The sequence below is a fragment of the Pelodiscus sinensis genome, chromosome 21, assembly GCF_049634645.1.
Source record: "Pelodiscus sinensis isolate JC-2024 chromosome 21, ASM4963464v1, whole genome shotgun sequence".
NCBI lineage: Eukaryota > Metazoa > Chordata > Testudines > Trionychidae > Pelodiscus > Pelodiscus sinensis.
Window position 1 is genome coordinate 27,155,320 of NC_134731.1, and position 23,334 is coordinate 27,178,653.

At 48.6% G+C, this 23,334-nt stretch overlaps 1 protein-coding gene across 3 annotated transcripts in view; it reads left to right on the forward strand.

Moving 5' to 3' along the window:
- The first annotated feature begins 7,459 nt into the window (after window positions 1-7,459).
- SH2B2 (SH2B adaptor protein 2) overlaps window positions 7,460-23,334 on the forward strand; it is an 81,602-nt gene continuing 65,727 nt past the window's right edge. Inside the window, exon 1 of one of the 3 annotated variants that reach the window (XM_075904411.1) lies at window positions 7,460-7,619. Coding sequence is in view for 2 of the 3 variants with exons in the window: in XM_006114232.4 (XP_006114294.2) it covers window positions 8,440-8,583 (144 nt within the window). In the remaining variant the exon portion in view is untranslated. Of the gene's footprint in view, window positions 7,620-8,017; window positions 8,584-17,442; window positions 20,709-23,334 lie in introns of those variants that run through there. The other 2 variants (XM_006114232.4, XM_075904410.1) reach the window with 2 other exon arrangements.

Sequence of the window (23,334 nt, forward strand, 5' to 3'; positions counted from 1 at the left end):
TAGCCCAGTATCCTGTCTACCGACTGGCCAGCACCAGGTGCCCCAGAGAGGGTGGACCGAAGACAATGATCAAGCGATTTGTCTCCTGCCATCCCTCTCCAGCCTCTGACAACCAGAGGCCAAGGACACCATTTTATCCCCTGGCTAATAGCCTTTTATGGACCTAACCTCCATGAATTTATCCAGCTTCTCTTTAAACTCTATTATAGTCCTAGCCTTCACAGCCTCCTCTGGCAAGGAGTTCCACAGGTTGACAACACGCTGTGTGAAGAAGAACTTCCTTTTATTAGTTTTAAACCTGCTACCCATTAATTTCATTTGGTGTCCTCTAGTTCTTCTATTATGGGAACTAATAAATAACTTTTCTTTATCGGCCCTCTCCACACCACTCATGATTTTATAGACCTCTATCATATCCCCCCTCAGTCTCCTCTTTTTCTAAACTGAAAAGTCCCAGTCTCTTTAGCCTCCCCTCATATGGGACTCGTTCCAAACCCCTAATCATTTTAGTTGCCCTTTTCTGAACCCTTTCCAAGGCCAAAATATCTTTTTTTAGGTGAGGAGACCACATCTGTACACAGTATTCAACATGTGGGCGTACCATAGTTTTATACAGGGGCAGTAAGATATTCTGGGTCTTATTTTCTATCCCTTTCCTAATAATTCCTAGCATCCTATTTTCCTTTTTGACCACCGCTGCACACTGCGTGGAAGTTGTCAGAGAACTGTCCACGATAACTCCAAGATCTCTTTCCTGATTTGTCGTAGCCAAATTAGCCCCCGTCATACTGTACGTATAGTTGGGGTTATTTTTCCCGATGTGCATTACTTTACACTTATCCACATTAAATTTCATTTGCCATTTTGTTGCCCAGTCACTCAGTTTGGTGAGATCTTCTTGGAGTCCCTCACAGTCTGCTTCTGACTTGACTATCCTAAACAGTTTTGTATCATCTGCAAACTTTACTACCTCACTGCTTACCCCTTTCTCCAGATCATTTATGAATAAATTGAAAAGGATTGGTCCCAGGACTGACCCTTGGGATACACCATTAGTTACCCCTCTCCAATCTGAAAATTTACCATTTATTCCTACCTGTCTTTGTTTCCTGTCTTTTAACCAGTTCTCAATCCAAGAAAGGACCTTCCCTCTTATCCCATGGCCATGTAATTTACCCAAGTATACTATAATCCAAGTATACTATATCTACTGGATCCCCTTGTCCGCATGTTTGTTAACCCCTTCAAAGATCTCTGATAGATTAGTAAGACAGGATTTCCCTTTACAGAAACCATGTTGACTTTTGTCCAACAAATTATGTTCTTCTGCATGCTTCACAATTTTATTCTTTACTATTGTTTCGACTAGTTTGCCTGGTACTGAAGTTAGACTTACCGGTCTGTAATTGCCAGGATTGCCTCTAGAGCCCTTTTTAAATATTGGTGTCACGTTGGCTACCTTCCAGTCATTAGGTACGGTAGCCGATTTAAAGGATAGGTTACAAACCACAGATCATAGCTCAGCAATTTCCCATTTAAGTTCTTTTAGAACCCTTGGATGAATGCCATCCGGTCCCGGAGATTTGTTAACATTAAGTTTTTCTATTTGTTCCAAAACCTCCTCTAATAACACTTCAATCCGGGACAGTTCCTTAGATTCATCACCCACAAAGGACGGTGCAGATTCAGGAATCTCCCCAATGTCCTCAGCCGTGAAGACTGAAGCAAAGAAATCATTTAGTTTCTCCGCAATGGCTTTATCATCCTTGATTGCTCCTTTTATAGCTCGATCATCTAGGGGACCCACAGGCTTTTTAGCAGGCTTCCTGGTTCTAATGTACTTAAAAAACATTTTGTTATTTCTTTTTGAGTTTTTGGCTAGCTGTTCCTCAAAATCTTTTTTTGCTTTTCTTATTACATGTTTACACTTGATTTGACAGTGTTTCTGTTCCTTTCTATTTATCTCACTGGGATTGGACTGCCACTTTTTAAAAGATACCTTTTTGTCCCTCACTGCTTCTTTTACATGGTGGTTAAGCCACAGTGACTCTTTTTTAGGTCTCTTACTATGTTTTTTAATTTGGGGTAGACATTTAAGTTGAGCCTCTATTATGGTGTCTTTAAAAAGTTTCCATGCAGCTTTCAGGGATTTGGCTCTAGTCACTGTGCCTTTTAATTTCTGTTTAACTAACCCCCTCATTTTTGCATAATTCCCCTTTTTGAAATTAAATGCCAGGGTGCTGGACTGCTGAGGTGTTCTTCCCACCACAGGAATGTTGAATGTTATTATATTATGGTCACTATTCCCAAGCGGTCCTGTAATGGTTATATCCTGGACCTGATCCTGCACTCCACGCAGGACTAAATCGAGAATTGCCTCTCCCCTTGTGGGTTCCTGCACCACCTGCTCCAAGAAGCAGTCATTTAAGCCATTGAGAAATTTGATCTCCACTTCTCTTCCTGAGGTGACATGTATCCAGTCAATATGGGGGTAATTAGAATCACCCATTATTATAGAGTTCTTTATTTTGGTAGCCTCTCTAATCTCCCTCAGCATTTCTATGTCAGTATCGCTGTCCTGGTCAGGTGGTCGGTAATATACCCCTACTGCTAATTTTTATTATTATATCACCGCAGGTCCAGCCCTGTTCCACCCAGCCTCGTACAAGGGCACTGCTTACAAACTGACATACAGTAGCCCTCCTGGCACTGAGCTGATGCCATCATGCTTCTTCTTATTGTGGGCAGGCCCATGCCGCACTGTGCTACCCTGCCTAGCACCCCTCTAGCCCCCTAGACCCAATGCCACAGCACCCAGAGACCCCCACAAATTACTATGCCTATTGCCCTCCCACAGACCGCTATGCCCTGTGCCCTCCCATAATCCCCCGCCCATATTCATTAACTGTTCAGTTCCCCCCATATTCCCACCAGCACAACTGCAGTGCTCCTCAGACCCCACACACTTCACAGTGCACTGACACCCATAGATCTATCTCCCCCACTGCACATCCCCCCTTCACTTCCCACCACCTCACCAATCCACTGTCCACAATACCAAGCCTTGATAACAGGCGAGGGTCCAGACCCATCTGTGTTACTGTGCCTGCTGCCACAGTGCCATTGTATTTCCCTTAATAAAACTCCGTTGTGGTGTTTGGCTTGGCTATTTCACAACACCAACAGAAAGTAGAGGGTTGAATCTGAAATCATTGCCTTGATACTGACAGTCCCCTTGAAAAACGGTTAGAGTCCAATCATCTAGGCTATCCACATTAACAGGGTGGTCAGGCTAATCAGGGAGCAAGGATGCTCTTAGTTTCCTGTGCTCTGTGTGTGCTTAATTACCCTTGTTCAGACACATTTGGCCCCAGCTTAGCATAGAGCTAGTCTTGCCAGATGTTTTCACCAATACTGTGCACACTTCCCATTATGTCACACTGGACATTCCATCGTCCTGATCACATGCTGAAGACAGTGCTATTGAATCAATAATACTTTATAAATTTTTTTCGAAAATAGAAAGTTAAAATAATGGACTGACTGCCTGTGTGTTCAAAACTGTACACCTGGGAACCCTACATAGAGCATTTCTCAGAGCTGAGCTGTGGATCTGAGCAGGGCCAGAGACACAGGTGCCACAAAATCAGCACAGGAAGCATGTCAGTGTTCGTAGCAGAGTCACAGAAGCAGGCCACAGAGCAGACTTGTGCTGTATTCAAAGCTGCAACAACCAGAGCCAGGGTGGCCAGACAATCATCCATGTGAACTAGACGCAGATTAGAATCATTTCTAAGGAACAGTGAAACTGGAGATGAGTCATGGGGTGGAGCTGGAACCATCTGGAGCCAGTTTCATTCAGGGGGACACTGGGCAGTAGTCCTAGTGTATTGAGATTCCCCCAGTCAAGAGTACAGCTGCAACATGAGAGGATTTTTCCAGTGACAGAGCACGTGTCTGAGCCACATCATGTCCGCACTACAGCCAGGTCCTGAGATGGGGCCTGTGACTTGTGATGAACAGAAATAACTTCCCTTGCATTCCTCATACACTGTGATATCCCACCGTGTGCCTTCTAGTACATTTTTATTTTCCTTTGAGCTTTTCACGGTTCTAATAAAAATATAAAAAAATGTAGCAGTGTCTAGATTGGCAATATTTTGCTCCAAATCATCCCCCCTTTCAGAAAATCTTGCCCCTTTTCTTATCCGGCCTTGAGTATTTGCACAAGAACACTGACCTTCTCTCTGGGAAAATTAAGTGTGAAGAAGGACTTAGAAATAACTTTGTAGTGTAGACGTACCCTAACTAAGAGACGTTAATTCGAATTAACTCAGAGAGGCGCTACACACGCGATCCGCTAGGTCGAACTTAATTAGAACTAGCGGAGCGCTTATTCGAACTAGATAAACCTCATTCTACAAGGACTAACGCCTAGTTCGAATTAATTAGTTCGAATTAATGGCTGTGTAGAATTGATAGAATTGCTAAGCTCACCCCAGTACTATATCTGTAACAGGGACCAATTTTGTGCAGAACCTCACATCCATTACAGTGATATACAATTTTCTCTATAATCTAGTTACAATATATTATTTTTGACAATTAACATTTTTGTTAACTGATTCTTTAAATGCAGTATTGAGTATCAAGTCATAGTCATATGTATGGGTATGACTAGACTACAGGGTTTTGTCAACAGAATTTTTGTCGACAGATACTGTCGACAAAGCTTCTGTCGACAAAGAGCGTCTAGACTACATCCAGTTCTGTCAACAAAGCAAGACGCTTTGTTGACATAACAGTGTGGACGCAAAGGACAGTGTAGATGTAATATTGCCTTCTATCGACAGAACTCTGACGATAAAAGACATTATTCCTCATAGAATGGTGTTTACATATGTCGACATAACTCAAAGGCAGTGTGGACGCAGGTATAGTTTTGTTGACAAAAGTCCACTTTTGTCGACAAAACCCTGTAGTCTAGACACACCCCAAGTGTTCTACTTATTTCTTTTAATTCACATCCATAATACTTTTTCTACAGTATCTGTTCCACATATATTTTCAACACGCAAAAACTTTCCTGTACTACACACATCATTATGGAAGGTACGTTTACTTGTCCAATATTCATACAGAACTGTTTTATTGTTCATTCATCTGCTTTATGAACTATGAGTTTTAGGGGTTAGGAGGCAGCATTTTATAGGATAGCTTCTGGAGCAAATGGGAGGAGACATGGAAAAATAGGGCAGAAAGTTGAAGATTATAATGCATGCATTGATAACAGGGAGCATATTTTATTACTAATGTATTTGCAAATACTGTTCTTATTATTACTCGGAATTTATTAGCTTTAAGTACATTTTTTTCTTGTGGTGGCCAGTCCCTTTTCTGTCTGTCAAGTCATGTTTTCTCTTATTTGTCAAGCAATGACTATAACCAAGGTTCTAGGTAATAGCACTCTCAAAAAACATTAGATCATCATTGATGGGATACATCCTTTTTTGGTCACCCATCAATTCTGGAGAATTGTGCATGGTCCTTAACTTAATGTATGTCTGTATTGTCAGTGGCTTGACAATCAGGCCATGTTAATATTGTTTGACCTTGCTTATACGTATGCAATATTCATCTCATATTTTCTAATTGAACTGACTGTTATATGGATTGATTTTCCTATTTTCAAATTCACTAACTATTTCCTGTTTTGAACAATTCTCAGGGAAATGTTTTGAGGGAAATGTTTTGAGGACCAAAAACCCCAGTTCTTCTGAATTTGTGACCCATGGACCAGGAGCAAAAGGCCCCCGCCCAAGGCAAAACACCAGCATCCCCTGAGTCCGTTAGCAAGGAGGTAGCAAATTGAGAGATTTTTCTACCAAAAAACACAGTCCCTCTGAATTTGTGACCCCTGAGTCCGTTAGACAGGAGGTAGCAAATTGAGAGATTTTTCTGCCAAAAAACACAGTTCCTCTGAATTTGTGACCCATGGACCAGGAGCAAAAGGCCCCCGCCCAAGGCAAAACACCAGCATCCCCTGAGTCCGTTAGCAAGGAGGTAGCAAATTGAGAGATTTTTCTACCAAAAAACACAGTCCCTCTGAATTTGTGACCCCTGAGTCCGTTAGACAGGAGGTAGCAAATTGAGAGATTTTTCGACCAAAAAACACAGTCCCTCTGAATTTGCAACCAGCCAGCAAAGGTAGCAATTCCTGAGCAGTTATACCGAATGTCATGTTTGTTTGACAGAAACTGTGACCGTCACAAAAACGGAGCGGTTTCACTTTTTGCCTATACACCGGCTCTGTCTCCTCGCGGCTCCTGGCTCGGGGGGGGGGGGGGGGGAAGCGCCTTGACAGCAGCGCGAGGTGTTTCATCGCTGCCCCCGGGCTGAGCCCGCCAGCGGCACGCGGGTTTGCAGCCCGGGGGGGGGGGGGGGGCGCCTCTGGGGCCAATGCCCTGGGCGCGCTGCAGCTCCCCGGAAGGGGGCTGGCGCGTGGCTGTTCCCCCCCCCGGGCGCCCTGCAGCTCCCCAAAGAGGGGGGGTGGCGCGTGGCTGCTCCCCCCCGGGCGCCCTGCAGCTCCCCTAAGAGGGGGGGTGGCGCGTGGCTGCTCCCCCCCGGGCGCCCTGCAGCTCCCCTAAGAGGGGGGGTGGCGCGTGGCTGCTCCCCCCCGGGCGCCCTGCAGCTCCCCTAAGAGGGGGGTGGCGCGTGGTCTCCCCCCCGGGCGCCCTGCAGCTCCCCAAAGAGGGGGGGTGGCGCGTGGCTGCTCCCCCCCGGGCGCCCTGCAGCTCCCCAAAGAGGGGTGTGGCGCGTGGTCTCCCCCCCGGGCGCCCTGCAGCTCCCCTAAGAGGGGGGTGGCGCGTGGTCTCCCCCCCGGGCGCCCTGCAGCTCCCCTAAGAGGGGGGTGGCGCGTGGCTGTTCCCCCCCCGGGCGCCCTGCAGCTCCCCAAAGAGGGGGGGTGGCGCGTGGCTGCTCCCCCCCGGGCGCCCTGCAGCTCCCCTAAGAGGGGGGTGGCGCGTGGTCTCCCCCCCGGGCGCCCTGCAGCTCCCCTAAGAGGGGGGTGGCGCGTGGCTGTTCCCCCCCCGGGCGCCCTGCAGCTCCCCAAAGAGGGGGGACGGCGCGTGGTCTCCCCCCCCCGGGCGCCCTGCAGCTCCCCAAAGAGGGGGGACGGCGCGTGGTCTCCCCCCCCCCCGGGCGCCCTGCAGCTCCCCAAAGAGGGGGGACGGCGCGTGGTCTCCCCCCCCCCGGGCGCCCTGCAGCTCCCCAAAGAGGGGGGACGGCGCGTGGTCTCCCCCCCCCCCCCCCGGGCGCCCTGCAGCTCCCCCTCCGCTCGGGGTCCTGCCGGGCGCAGCGGCCCCTCCACCGGGAGCTCCGTCCGGCCGCGGCCAGGACTAGCTCGGCCTCCCCCAAGCGGCGGGGCCCTTTAAACCCAGCCGGGCAGTGGGCGGAGCAGGGGGCCGGGCCGGGCCGGGCTGGTCGCGGCGCTCCGGTTGCGCTGCGCCGGGGCTCCCTGGCATCTGTCTCCGCCAGGACAGGCAGGAGCCGGGCCCGCCCGTGGGGTCCCCCCGCAGCCAGCGCCAGCCCCGCTGCCGTGCAATGCGCCTCCGAGCCCGGTAAGCGCATCATCTGCCGCTCCGCCGGCCGCCTTGCCCGGAGCCGCCGCCGCCTCTCGCGGTTGCTAGGATGGGGGGAGGGGTCGATGCATGTGGGGCTGGCTTGAGGGGTCTGCAGTCTGCGGGGGGGGCGCTGCTTCCGGGGGGCAGGACGGAGCCCCCTTCCCCTTGCTGCGCTGCGTTGTTGTTGTTCTCTCCCCCATAACCACCGGGGGGGGGGTCCCCTCCCCTCCCCTCCCCTGCAAATTACCGCCCGCCTCGCCTTTCCCCGACCACGGGGCGCCCTGCTTATTACAGGGCTCGGGGGAGTCTAGCCCCTCGTGGCCCTTTGCTGAAGCAGTGGGGGGGGGGGGGGTTGTTTCCAGAAATGGATCCCTGGCGGTTCTTTAAGGAAAGGTTTCGGGGGGGGGGGGCACTGGTATCGGTTTGGCTCTGTGCCTTAGCGCCGAGCAGGGCTGAGGAGGGAGCACCCCGGGCAGAGCACTGTCCCACTCCGCTCCCCCAGCCCTTTAACCTAGTGCATGATGGATGGAGGTTACAGTTTAGCTGGTGATTGATGTCCCGTCCCTTCCGAGCCAAATGACTTGGACTCCGGCCTCGCCTCCCGCTGTGGGTTATGGTCAGGTGTCTGCCTGGCCTTTTTTTAAGGGGAGGAAAGGGTTACGGAGGAAGGAGAGACACAGGCGGCAGCAGACACCTCGCTTGGTTCTGCTGCCTGTGTGGAAAGCTGTGGACGGACCTGCTGTCCTTGTTGAGTTTCCAGCAAGGTCTCTTGCTGCCCCTCTCTGTTCCCTTTTTATGAAAGGGACAGTAAATCTTGATGACAGACCTGAATGCCTCTACAACTAGGTCTGTACTGAGACAATTTTTTAAACATATTTGCTCATGTAAAATACATCAGCTCTGTAGTTTTCCAGAGCTGCCTGGGGATCTGGAGATCCATGCTGGGGGACCCGGAGGACAGGTGAGAATTTTGGGGCATGTGGGACATGGTGAATGGTGTCCCCTGTGTGATTGCTTGGCAGACTTTTCTGAGTGGTAAATCAAAGAAGTTGGCAGTATTTTCTGTTCCTCTGTTAGGGCCTGAGCTTGCACAGGGCAGGGCATCCCCATGTACCAGATAAGTGAATGTGTGTTTAGCACTTTGCAGATTCAGGGCGTGTGTGTTAGTATACAAAAACCCTACTTAGTCCTTTAAGTAAGGTTTTCTTTGGCCTCATGGCTTCCTTATTGCTTACAGAGCTCTTGTCTTTGGAGAGATTTAACTTTCCCGGTTAGCAAGTTGTTTTCCTTCCCATGGGCCTGATCTTGGGGAGCACCGGGCACCTGAAACTCCCCTTGCAGTTAGGGGGCCTGATTCTCCTCATGCTTAGCCTGATTTTTGCACAGGTGAAACTGTGGATTTCAGGGAAATTGCTCCTGCTCTGCCTTGTGGAAGTGAAAAGAATCGGACCCATGTCTTTGTGCAGTTCGGAGACTTTGTGGCTGTTCTGCTTATCTCCTGGGTCTCTGGATGCTGTTTTGTAACAAATCAGACTAGAATACAATAGGCCCATGCTTTGGAAATTTGAAATGTATCTTTATTGAGACGATGTTATGGGAAGGACGTGAGAACTGCAGGACTGACAGTGAAGATCATTCCAAGTTTGCATACTAAATCTGTAAGCTCCATTACTGCTCAGAACCCTTGCAACAGCAATCTTTATCATATCCCCCAAAAGTGAACCAGTCTGTTCCAGGACATATCACAACTCCTTATGTTCCTTAAGGTATTCAGAAGCAACTGAATGGCTTAGAAGCACTAGTCCCATTGAAAATCAGTGAGTCGTTCGCTCCTATGTAACTCTCCTGAAGATTTCCTCTCCTCTGGGACCCTCAGGGATGTCTAATCTCTTGTCTTTGCACAAATGGCACTCCCACTAACCCTGAAAGAGGCTGGTTTGGCGCTTCAGTACCCCCTGGATTTGATTAAGAGCTTTGCAAAGCCATCCACATCTTTATGTAGTGAATCTCCTTGTGTGATGCTCAGTAGCACTCATGGTTTTTTTTAATACAACACTGCCTCGCACCCAAATATGTCCGTTAAATAACTTATTTTTATTTAAGTCACTTAATCCTTTCCTGTCTCTCACGGTGGGATGTCTGGCATATCTCACTATTAATTAGAAACCATTGTATTTGCGTGGGTGCTCATTTGTACTGTATTTCAACGGCTGCCTTTCTCTGCATTTCCCCCTTACTTCACTGCCTGTCTCAGGCTATGTCTAGACTACAAGCCTCTTTCGAAAAAGCGTCTTTCGAAAGAGAGCATCTAGACTGCAACCACTTCTTTCGAAAAAGCAAGCCGCTTTTTCGAAAGAGAGCACCCAAGCAGTCTGGATGCTCTCTTTCGAAAAAGCCCTGTTTGCATTCAATGAGGTAAAATGAGGTTTACCATGGTCGAAAAAACTGCCGTCTTCTTTTAATTTAATTTTGAAAGAACACAGCGGCAGTCTAGACACAGGGGAAGCTTTTTCGAAAATAGGCCACTTTTTTAGAAAAATACAACAACCCTGTAGTCTAGACACACACTCACTTAGCTAATTAAAGCTAACTCTTTTTTAACTTATTTATTTGTAACAATGTGAGAGGCCTTCCAACTAGTCTTCTTTCTGCTCTCCTTCCTTTTTCCTTCTCCTCTCTTGGAGTCATGTGTGTACGTCTGTGTGTGCCCACACTAAGACCACCCCAATCTCCTGAGGTCCTTGGTCTCTGGAGTCCTTCCTGCATCAAAAAGTTGCTATCAGACAGTACTTGATGCTGACAAATGCTTCCATTTTGGGTCAGGTTATTTAGAAAGTTGGTGCCGACTTGAATCCTCTGTATTCCTTGACCCTTTTCCCTGGGGAATGGCACAGATTATGCTGGCTTTGTTGGTGATTGTCTGCCATTGTAGTGATGGGCAAAAGTCACATGCCCATGCTGCTTCTGTCAGCAGTCCTTGCCCATCTTTTTGGTTAATACATCTGCTCAGAACTTGGAGCTATTTATTCCTACCCCCATGCTTGCCTCATTCACATGCCGGGTAGATGCAGGTTCTGTGGTCTTGTGTAATAAAGGGGTGTGATGCACAGAGTTTCTTCTCTGATGGTCCAAATTGCAGTGTTAGTGTTTGCTTTAGTTAGTTGGGATACTGATCCATATCATCAGGAGCTAACTGTGGTCTTGCTGTCTGAGCTGAGCACTGAGGCTGCATCTACACTGCAGGCTTCTTGCACAAGAACTTCTTGCAAGAGCGCATCCACACTGCCATGTGCTTTTGCGCAAGAGAGCGTCCACAGTGCCATGGACACTCTTGCGTAAGAAAGCTCTGATTGATGGCCACTCTGTGAATGGCAGAGCACCTCTGCTTTTTCTGATAGGGGTTCCTTGTGCAAGAAACCCCTGTTGTCTGTCCACACACGCCTTTTTGCGCAAGAGCTCCTATGCAAAAAGGCTTATTCCTCGTAGAAAGAGGAATAACTCTTGCGCATAAAGCCCTGTCTACTGTACTTTTTCTTCTGCAAAAACGCACTTGTAGTGTGGATGCACTGCAAGTTTTTTTGTGCAAAAACTCTGCAGTGTAGATGTAGCCTGAGAGAGGAACTCAGGTCAGAGTTTTGTCTTCACTTATGGGGTTTCCCCTATTTTCTTCACATAATAGGATGTTGTAGGATCCTAATAGTGGACAGAACTTGAGTTAAAGAGGTGCATGCATACACACACCCGCACACACACCACTGCCCCCTCTGCTGCCATTGTTCTGTCTCTTGCCACCTGAAAACTGTCCATCAAATACAGGCTCCTGAAGAAGAGTGAGATCCAAGCTTCTGGGTGGGGGGTGTGCGGGAACAAACACCAAATTTGTGTGTGGTCTCTGCAGCCCGGATGTACCAGCTGCATTTCCAAGCTGTTTGCTGAGCTTTCTAGCTGCCCTCTGCTTCTTAATGTCTCACGCCACAGTTTGCATTTCAGTACTGGGGCTCCAATAAAACAGTGCTTGAAAACTGGGAACAGACGTGAAATGGTAGGAATGGTGTTATGATCTGTCTCTGGTTGGCTAGGTGTTTTACCTCTCACTTCAAGGATTGTGAAAAGTGTCAGGTCAGTAGAGTTAGAGGGGAAGGTTTAGTGGCATCAGCATCTAGTATGAAATTCTTAGCCGCCCTAGAACCTCAGGCTTCAAATCTCAACTGGATCGCTTAAACCTTTCATCTTTTTTTTTAAAACATTCCAGGAAATAGTCTTTATATCAGTCAGAGAAGAACTTAAAAACCAACGACTTCTAATTTATTCTGGGTGCATGATAAATATCTAAGATAGGTGGAGACCTCCCTTCTTTATATGTGACCTTGGCACAGATGGGGAGAGCGAGAGTCTACTCAGAATACTTGGCTACCCCTTTCCCTCTCTCCTAGCATGCACAGCATGCTGTGAGCTAGTAGGTTGCCTTGTCTTTCTCAGAGGTGGCTGCATTGCGTTAGTGCTGTCCCTATAAACTACAGATCTGGATCTAGCCTCTCTAAGACTCCTGCTCAATCTAGGAGTGTGATTGTTGAGCTCCAAAGAAATGTGCCAGCCAGCCTTTCTGTACTGGAGGAAGGTGGCAGCCAGGGAGGGCTCCGTGAAAGGGGGGTATGAATGGCTTTCTTTCCTTTATGAGAGGAGGTGAGAACAGTGACTTCTTGCTGGGCCCATCTCTCCCTCCTGCACATTGATGGTCTCTCTGCACAGCTGTTGACAGTGCTGATGAGGCTAAACTGCACCTACTCTGCTCAAGCGGAGACTTGTGCTCAATTGTGCAGTCAATTGGAGCTTAGGGAAGACAACAGGGGTGCCCAAGAAGGGTATCGACCAGTATGGGCTTAAGTGCTCTGGGGTCAGCTGCTGAAGCTGTCTCTGGGGCCAAACTACTTGTGAGGCTTGCAGGTGGTAAGCCAGGTAGTGTTGGCTGTGCTGCTGAAGACTCTGCAAAAGATTGGGGCAGGAACTTTGGGGGAAAAAAGTGGAGTAGGGGCAGGGCCTCAGAGTCTGGTTGCCAGCTATTAGAAAGATGGTAACCCTAATAATAGCACAGGATTGCCAGCCTTCATGGTTTCAAATATCTGACCATAAAGATCATGTTTAATTTAAAATCGCTTTTTTTCTACATGTATGCATTCAAGGAGCCTATCCCATCTCCTAACAATTGGAGCATGTGAACGCTCCTTTTTCTTTTCCCTCTCCTTTTGTCCGTTTTTAAAGGCATGTTAGAAAAAAGAAGTGTCTTCTAAAAATCAGTTTATTCCAGTCTGAGATTAAAATGCCTTAATTATAATCATATGGTTATTGCATGGTGTTACTACACAGCTGAATAAGATTGTGTAGGTGCCCAAACTGTGCTTCCATATCTTAACGTGTTCCTAGGGTTGCCAGGCATTCCGTTTTAAAGCACAATGCCCAGTCAAAAAGGGACCCTGGTGGGTCTGGTCAGCACCACTGTGCGGCTGGTCCCAGACAGGCTGGGTGTGGGAGGGAGTTTAGAGTGTGGGTGCTGGGCAGCGTTCACCTCCAGCACCTCACAAGAAGTGGTAACATGTCCCTGTGGCAGACGGAGCCAGGAAGGCTACACCTGTTGCTTCTGAGTGTTGGCTCTGCCCCTACAGCTCCCATTGGCCGTGATTCCCAGCCAGTGGGAGGGTGGAGCTGGCACTCGGTGGCAGTGCTTGGAGCTTCCCTGGCTGCCCCTGCTCCTAGGAGCCTCAGGGCTTGTAATCGTTTCCCAGGAGGTGAGTGAGGAAAGCACTGCCTGGAGCCTACACCACTTCCTGCACCCAAACTCCTCCTTGGAACCCTAACTCCTTTACCCCTGTCCAGAGCCCCTCACCCTCCCATACCCCAACCCACCACCTTCATCTGGAGTCCCCTCCCTTATTTCTGGCCTCACTCAGAGGCCACACCCACAGCCTACCCCACCCCAGCCCGTCCCCACACACCTTTTTGCGCAGTAACTCTTACGCAAAAAGGAGTTATTCTGTGTAAAAAGAGGAATACCCATACCGCAAAAAACCCTCTGTTCTGTCGATTCACTGTAAATTTTCTTGCGCAAAAACATGCTTGAGGTGTGGACGCTCCGCAAGTTTTTACGCAAAAACTCTGCAGTGTAGACGTAGCCCGGATGTATTTGATAACATAGTGACACCTACAGCTACCGAGAAGGAGGGGAGCTTTTGAGGTTAAAGCCATAATCAGGGATTATAGAAATAACTGTAACAAGGGATCTGTTTGGGGAGGTTGTTGAAGATGATTAGAATTTCTGTAAGGTGTTTTGCTTAATACGCCATTTAAGAAATTAGCAATAAATGTAGAAATCCCAGCTAACACGCCGTCTCAAATTGAATTTCCCCAGCTCAGATGTGGTTAGATGGCAGTCTGTCTCGGAGCTGCCTGCAGATAATGTTAATGACGCAAGCTGGGAATTGCAGTGACATCTGCAATTAAAAAATACCCAAACCCGTGTAATTGTACCCCAGTATCCTAAATCCCATGTTTATTATGTGTAACAATGGAATAGCAAAGTTTTAAAAAAGTTTTGGATTATTTTCCTCCTATCATAATGAAGTAAATGATCCAAGATTTGCTTTTGTTCAAACCAGAATGAATTCAGGGAAGTCCTAGGCTCTGTGTTATAGGTCAGACAAGATCTCTACAGTGGTTTCTTCTGGCTTTGTCATCTGAATCTGTGAAAGTTTTCTTTCACTTCTGATCCAAAACTACAAAGCACATAGTGAGTGCTAAACTGTGGGGCCTAGATTTTACAGATCTTGTCTAGTCCAGTGTTTCTCAACCTTTTTTTATAAAGTACCCCTTTTTCAAAAAAAATATTATAAGTATCCCCAATACCTACAGTTTTCAGACACACAATTTTTTCTACCATTGCAACACATTACTTTAAACAACTTAATCGTAGCCAGGCAAGCGATGACATTTTTGGGTGTAAAAAGTCCAAAAATAATAAAGCACTGTAAAACTTAAAACAAAAATTCAATTTTCTCCAAATTTCAGTTGTTTTGACGTCCCCCCAGATGTCTCTCAAGTGCCCCTAAGGGTACTCCGACCACTGATTGAGAAACACTCTAGTCCACTTTTCCAACAGTTGTTAGTACAGGGAGTAAAACATAAGACAGAAAATGTCACTGGGATGAACTTTTGGAAGGAAAAATCCCTGTGAGATGCAAATCTCCACTAAGTCTTAGCAGTGACAAGAACATATAAAACATCATGTTTGTGAAGAGACTGTCCCATGTCCTGACAGCAAGCGTGGGAATTAATGGAGCTGCTATTGCATACAAACAATGACCACTTCATCCATGGTGGGTTTATTATTCTTGTTTGTATTCCAATATTGCCTAGAGCTCTCCGCAGAGAGCAGGGCCCCGCTGTGTCAGGCACTGTACATCCACGGAGCAAGAGATAGACGTGGCCCCCAAGGGCTTCTGTCTAAATAGATCATCCAGCCAAAAAGTGGGGAAAGGAAATGGAGGCTCTGAGAAGGAAAGTGACTTCATGGGCACGTCTACACAGCGGAGCTAAAGCCGAAATAAGCGACCCAACTTGAGCTGCGTCAATTGCATAGCTTAAGTTGAAATAGCTGATCTTGGCTTTTGGCGCTGCCTACACAGCAGGAAGTCCAAGTTAGAGCATTCTTCCCATACTCCTCGTAAAACGAGGGCTGCAGGAGCTGGAGTAAGAAGTCCTCCAGCTCCACATTATTTCAACATTGTCAAAATAACTGCTTGCTGTGTACACATGGACAATTTTATTTCTGAATAACGCTGCTGTGTAGACATAGCCCAAAGTTAGAGACAAGGTGGGGGAGGAAATATCTTTTATTGGACCATGTTTGGTTGGTGCAAGAGAAATACTTTTGAGCAACACAGAACTCTTCTTCAAGTCAGCAACAGATCTTAGAATAACTCAGGTCTTTCCTCCTACTGAACTGTGCAGCCTCTTTGCTGGACTGGACCCCAAACACTGAAATCAATGAGTGTTTTTCAGCTGATTGCAGTGAATGCGGAATCAGGCCTGTTCGGATAACTGCTTGCCTAGAGGAGTTGTTACTCCCAGGTGCATAAAAGTGTACTGTGTAAGGGGAAGGATGAAATCCTATTTTTGCAAAGAATTCATACTAACTAGCCGCCCTCTTTATTCTAAAAGCTCCCCTACAAAGGCAAACTTTCTTTGAACTGTTCGGTCTCTGGAGGCCTTTTGAGGCTTTGGCAGCCTTATTTGTTATTTTTTAAATTTGTAATGGTGATGTCTTGGTGATCTGAATGCCACATGCCCCTGGTAGGCAGTATTCCTGCTCCTTCATCCTGATTAGCCATGTGGGACCTCCTCTTTTACACCGCTGATCTGTCAGGCACGTGGTTCTCAGGCACCAGGGCACTGTTCCAGAGGTTGCAGTGGGAAAGGGATTTCCTTCGAAACCTAATGGTTCACAAATGCCTGCGCTGTGTAATGAAGTCCTGTCCATCACATCCTGCAATGCTCGTCCTTTGACTCTATTTGCTAAGGGCCAGCCGTGCATTTAGAACCTTCGAAACAAATCCCTTTCCGTGGGCCCTGCCTGAGGATTCTACCGTCCTGTTCCAACAGCCATCCGACACAGGGCATGTGAGTGCTGCTGTGACTGGAGAGGGGTGTGTGAGAATCTTGCCAGGGCTGTCCTCTGGGGAAGGCGGGGTGTTAGGAGGAAGGGTTTACCTGAGAAGATGCTTCCCCTGGAGGAAGGGCTGGCATGAAAAAAGGTTACATAGGGGAGGCAGGTAAGCGATTTGGAGCAGGTGAAGCAAAGAGAGGACCACAAAGGCTGAGCTGCTCAAAGCTTCCATGGTGAGGATGAATGGCAGCAACTTAACAGTAATACCCGTGGCCTGCAACGCCTATGTCCCAGTCTCAATGAGGCCCATTCATTTTACATCACACTGTAGGTATTCTGGCATGCTCCTTAAAATGCCTCGAGGACATGCCCTTTGGCTGCACTGTACTGTAACGGCGCTGTAGCGGCTTGTTGCCTGAGTGGGTGGCAATTAGATGCCTTTAGAAAGTTAGATTTTATGATTTTGAGGCGGGCTAGCAAAATGATTCTTTGGGGCCCCTCTCACCCCCTTAAAATATTAAGGGGCCAACCACCAGGGCTTTGCAAGCTCCAAATTCCAGCCCTGGGCAACTGCTGGGACTCACAGCCAGCCTGTGGTTGTTTAGGGTCCAGGATTCCCAATATGGCAGTGAGCAGGCAGCTCCATTCAGAGGTTGGAGACGGTGAGCTTTGCTTTGGGAGGGCTTAGATGTTTGCCCTTCTCTTCTGGAGTGACCCTCACTAGAGGGAGAAGCAGGGGCTGATGTGCTTTGCCAACTTGAGCCTCCAGTCCACCTGTGCCACAGGCCACCTCTTATCCAGGTAGGTGGGGATTGAACATCGGACCTCTGACTCTGGAAGCATCGGCTTCTGATCTGAGCTAAAAGACCTGCTTCTTTTAGCCAACGCTCATCAAACTCTATACAGGTTGCACCTCTAAAATCCAGGATTCTCTGGTCCGGCAATATCTGTGGTCCAGCATAACCACAGATGTTGCAAGATTAGAGAGTCCCAGCGTGCTTCGTGGGAGTGGGGCAGGAGTCAGCGCGCGGCACAGCTCAGCTTGACTGTGAGGAGGGAGCCAGGAGCCAGTGTGCGGGTCAGCTTGGCTGGGGAGGGGCCGGGAACTGGTGCACGGCTCAGCTGGGCTGTGGGGAGAGCCAGGAAGCTGGAGGGAAGGAAGGGGGCTAAACTTAGGGGCGGCAGGTGGGGGACTGACAGCAGGGGTCCAGAAAAATCCCTCATCTGGGACCAGTCGGGTCCCAAGGGTGCTGGACCAGAGAGGTCCAACATGTATGTATCTGTGGACAAAGCACATGGAGAAGATGTGCTTTGCATTGGCTCTTGGCAGCAGGGTGAGCATGCACATGTGTCGGGAGAGAGAAAGGAGGGGGCAGTACTTGATGTTTATCATTACCCCCCGAAATGCTAGTAGGCAAAGGTGGCAACTGCATTTCTGTCAGTTGTGTAGTTTTGAAATAGCTGTGTCGAGTGGCAGGTCACCAGGATGGAAGTGTCTGAAGTTTGCTCAGCAGCTTTTGGCTGATCTCTGGTCTTTGCACACATCTCTTCAAAGTTGTGATAATAAGGATGATTGTAATGGACATTATGCCTGTTATTTATGAGAACAGATGCAAGATGAGCTGTTCACATGATCCATAATTGAAAGATCCTCCCTCTCTGAGGTTCTTGGAACAGTAGACTTCTGCCGTGCTTCAAAGTTTTGTTTGTTTGGGTTTTTTATTGTGAGCTTAACAGATGTTCTTTCAGTGTTCTATGAACCCATCCTGGAAAATAGGTGAAATTCGAAAGAGTTCACCTAGACTGTATTAGAAAATACACGTGACTAGTTACACAGTTACTGGGATGTGGTTCTAATTTTGCTAGTCCTGTTACCTCTCTGTGCCTCGGTTTCCTCATTTATAAAAAGCACAGTGTGGTGCTGACCAGCATTCATTAGTCCTGTTACCTCTCTGTGCCTCGGTTTCCTCATTTATAAAAAGCATAGTGTGGTGCTGACCAGCATTCATAACGGGCTTTGAGACCCATAGGTGGTAAGACGTTATCGATGGAAATTCTTGTTTGTCCATCTTCCACCTCGCAGATGGAGAATCCTCTCGTCTCAAGGCTTTAAGAGACCCAGAACACCATTGTCCACTGGATGTAGCATTGCTTATTGTCTGTCTCAAACAATTCAGGGTCTAGACCTGAGGAGTTATCCACTAGACTGGTATGGCGGGGGAGGCAGTGAGCAGTGAAGTGCTCTTCACAGCTGTGAATGCGGCCTAGCGAAAAGCTCACTGGAGTGGGATTCGGGAGACCTGGGCTCTTTTCCTTGCTCAGTCACAGACTTCCTGTGCTGACCTTGGGCAACACACTTAGCCTCTCTGAGATGCCGTTCCCCCGCTGTAAAGTTACCTGGCACTGCCAGACCTTACAGGGGTGCTGTGAGGATAAATGCACTAAATCTTGTGAGGAACTATGATCCTGATGGGGGGCCACAGAGGAACTTAATGTAGAGTTAGCAGCAGTTTGGCTAATCACCACCCATGAGACCTTGCAAAATCTCCAAAGAAAGTCCCTCACTTTCCTTTCTCCTGCTCAAGTTTGCTGGCCTCATTTCACCAGTTCACTGGCTCTTTGATGCTATTCAGCAGGGAAGCCTTTGTCTCGCGTATCTTTCTCCAGGCCAGCGCTGCATTTCTTAGTCCCGTTTTAACCTGAGATTTTTCAAGGCTATAGTAAGTCACTTAGCAGGTCATTTAGTCTCTGTGTGTCAGCTGCCCATCCCTATGGGGATACTACGGCTACCTGATCTCACTGTGGTATGGGGAGATAAAATACACTGAAGATTTTCAAAAGCTTTGGGCAACTTTGATAATCCTCCTCTTAAAACCCCACCCCAAGACCATAACCTCACCCCTACTTAAGAACATAACAATGCCAAAGGTCCATCTAGCCCAGTCTCCTGTCTGCTGACAGTGGCCAATGCCCGGTGCCCCAGAGGGAATGAACACAACAGGGAACCATCAAGTGGTCCATCCCCTGTTGCCCATTCCCAGTTTCTGACAAAGAGAGGCTAGGGACACCATCCCTGCCTATCCTGGCTAATGCCCATTGATGGACATATTCGCCATTAATTTATCTAGTTCTTTTTTTCCCATCAGTCAGCATCACTTACGGCCTCCTCATCTCAAAGAGGAACACACGAAGGCCACATTCTGCGCTTAGAGATATTCACTGGAGTTGCTCTTGATTAAAACTGGTGTAACGGAGAGCAGGATCTGGCCCAATGATCTGCAGCAAGGACTCTTGCTGCATAACCTCGATAGAGCCATACCTGAGTGCATCCTGTTCTGAATTAAGAAACGTACGCAGAAAGCCTTTCCAAAGCCGGATTTGTAATATTTTTTATTAATGATTCATTCACATGACTGCAGTTTTCCTCCCTTCCTCTATGGAGCGGCTACGCTGCCATTCACCTAATGGAAGAGCGAGCTGAAACCTTGCTGCGCTTGGCTCTGTGGTTTGCATTTTGCCGAAGGCCAGACAGCGAGTCTCTGCTTCTGCAAGGGCTGAAGTCCATTTGGAGACGTGGGTGCGGGGAGGGAGACCTTCATTAAAAGGCAAGCAGCACACTCTGGTTTTGATCTTCTTCCTCTGGCTTGGAGTGCAGAGGCTGGTTAGTGGTTTTGGGGGCATCTGTTTTAAAAGCTAAACTTGCTTACTCTACAGCTGGAAGAATTCCTAATAGGGCAGCGGATAAGGACTGAAAAGCCTTTTCTCTGTGGACAAATGTTTTCTAAGCTCCAATGACAGGAGAGCCTGCTAGTGAGTCTGGGCAATGAGTCAGAGCCTGCATTTAGCAGGTGATTGGTTTAGAGAAGGTGGCTTGACCATTAACTTGGAGGGCAAAATGTTCCTCAATGAATATTTTAGTGGGACAGGCTGCGAAGCAGGGGCATGAAGGCTGACTTGGACCGGAGAGGAAACAGACATCCAGTCGGACTGTACTTATTTATATCCTATAGATCTTCAAAACACAGAAGTCTCTGCTATTCCCACCGCAGGAGGTGAAGAAAGTACAATAGGGGCAGTGGTACTTGTCACAGGAGAGTTTGGATGGTTATTATCCTCGAGCCTAGATGCCCTAGTCATGGCTAGAATACTGCACTGGGACTCAAGAGTAGGGTGCAGTCCTTGAGTGTCCTAGGGCAGGTTGCTTCATCGCTCTGTGCCTCAGTTTCCCTAAAGTGGAGGTAACCGTCCTATCTTTTTTTTTTCTTTTCCATCGGAATTGTCTTGACTAGTTCGTGTGAATTCCCGGAGGGTAGGGACTCCCTCTCATGGGTCATCCTGCACTTGGAGCTGGAGCTGAGATTTCCAACTCAAGGAGAGAGACCCATGATGGAGCGAGAGGTCTCAAAAGAGAAGACGCGCTGACACAAATGGTAGGAGACCCATGGCACATACTTGGGAAGGGGGCTAGCCTCTTCTACTGCTTGCACCACGATGCTGCCTTTCTATTTTGTAGCATGCAAGCTGAATCGGAGCCAGCCTCAGCACGACTCCTTGAGCTGAGGATTGCGCCTTTCAGCTCCAGCGTGGACATAGCCAACAGATGTTTGTGCCAGGGCCCAGCACAAGTAGTTGAGCACGATAGTGCCCTGGGAGTGCTACTGCAGTGCAAAGAATTCATTTATCCTTCAGTCCATGATCTGGTCCTGCCTCTCTCTTCTCCTTAATATTCTCCTCTGTCCCGATGCCTACAGAAAGCGCGAGAGTGCCTAGGGAGCTGGTGCCCTGAGATCGATGCCTGTCATGCTGACCAGTGTTCTCTTGTTCTTTCCTTGTGCTCCTTTGCATATACCCCCCTGCTGTCTCTTGTCCTTCGATCGTGAGCTCTTTCGTGGCAGGATTCCTCTTTCTGTTCTGTGTTTGTCTGGTATCTAGCGCAATGGATCCTGGGGCTTATCAGTGAGAGTGCAGTACAAAGAAAAAGCCCTGAAACACCAGATGAGGCTGTGCTTCTAGCACTTCGACCACTCGGGATGCTCCTCCAGCCAGCCTCCCAGCCAGGCTGTTGCAGAGAATCTGAATACAGGAGGCCAACTGAACCTCTCCTGCCTGAGCACCGCTCTTCCTTTGCCACTGAGATTTGTAAACCGGCTGTTCTGACGGAGCCCGCTTGATAGTTCTGCTGGGAGATGCCAGCAGCCCTGCAATTCTCCAGGACAGTCTCTCGGGTCAGGAAGCCGACAGGCTTGTACAATGCCAGAGATGGGAAAGCTCACAAAAAGGGCAGAGCTTGTCCAAAAGACCAACGTGGTTCTCAGTGAGAACTGGAGACAAAAGGGGCCCTGACTCAGCTCTCTGCTGCGAACACTAGTTGCTCTGTGTGCTGCGAAGGGACCGGATTGCCACTTAATAATAAAAAGGCAGGGAGTGTCTTTGTACAGCATCAGGAACCAGAGAGACCCGGCTGCCAGCTTGGTTCTCCCTCGCTGCTGCTGCACTGTAGCTTATACATGGGGGTGGGGGATGGGGGAGGGATGCACTCTTGGGACTGGGCCATTTCTGTCCCTCTTCTCCTGCCTCTTTCTTTTGTGCCCCTTTTCACGGCTGAACTGGCTGCCAGAGTCCCCTGCCAGAGGGGTGGTGGGCAGACACAGTCCTGTGCACATCAAGGACCGTGTTCCCTCTCAAAGTTTTCCATCTGTGTGCAGCATAAATGTTGGTATGTGCACCGAGGCATGTGCAGATGTGCACCACCAGTAGAAACAAGGGCTGCCGGCTGTGGGCGCTCTGCTAATTAGCTGGGCATCATTTGAATCTCTCCTGGGCGGCAGCCTGCAGAGAACACTGGCAGGTTCTCCAAGCTGTGGCCACTATTGGCCAGTGAGGCTATAAACTGTGGCCTTTGGAGGAGTAGGGGGTGCCGTTTGAGACCCAGTGGTATGATGCCAAGGTAGGTGCATTGCTTCGAGCCCCTCTGGCAGTAGGGTTCATCCTGAGCAGCGCCCCTGCTGGCCACCTGCTGCATTGCTGCAGATGGAGGCGGGTCGCTCCAAATGTTCCATTGCCTGCTTCCTGGCTGGGCTGTGCGACCCTTGCAAAGCACTGTTCCCCTCCCCCACACAGCTGCCCCAGGAACAAAAGGAAGAGATGCTGAGAACCGATAACCAGTTGCCTCTCCCTGATTCTCTGCCCAAGCACTGCGGGTGGCTGTAACTTGAGCCAGCTGGCTGTGGCCCCCAAGAGACCAAATACCAGCTGAGGAGAGTCGGAGCGCAGCCCACGCCAGCCAGTGCCTCCACACAGCTGCTACACCCCAACGTTCCTCCTGCACCCTACGGAAAAACACCCATTTTTCTGACAAAACTTGAGGAACATCCACACTGCAGTTGCGTTCTTCCGCAAGAAAACTGAAAGAACAGAGGGGATTTTCTGGCGTTGGTAATCCTCATTCTACCAGGAAGAAGCCTTTTTGCGAAAGAGCTCTTTCGCAAAAGGCACGTATGGACGGGGAAGAGGGAGTTCTTTCGGAAGAAGAGGAAAGAGGAAAAAGCACAGGTGCCCTGGTGGCCGCTCTGTCCATTACAATCACAGCTTACATGCTAGATAGAGTCCATTCAGTCTGGATGCTCTCTTTCAAAAAAGCAGATCACTTTTTTTGATTCACTTTTGCAGTGTGGATGTTCTCTTTCGGAAGAAGTTTGCTCGGAAGTTCTCTCTCGAAAAAAAAAGCTTCTTCCAAAAGAAGCCTGTAGTCTAGATGTAGCCCAAGTGGCCAGGCAGGAGGAAAGAGGCTAATGCACCCACCAAGCACTCCAGTACACGGCAGGCATCCCCAGGAGAGATCTGGTGTGTGGCGTCTGCTCGAGCGGAGTGAGCCTGAGAATCTATCCCAAAGTGCTGGTTGTGGCCCCTTGAGCTCTTTGGCATAATGTGAGGTCCGTGGGTGTGAAAGGTTACACACTGCCGGTGGGTGTGCACACTTGCCCTCTGCTGGGTAGAGTACATGGTGGTGCCTCTGGGAGTGAACTGTATTCTTCCACGTACGTGGCCAGTGGCTGT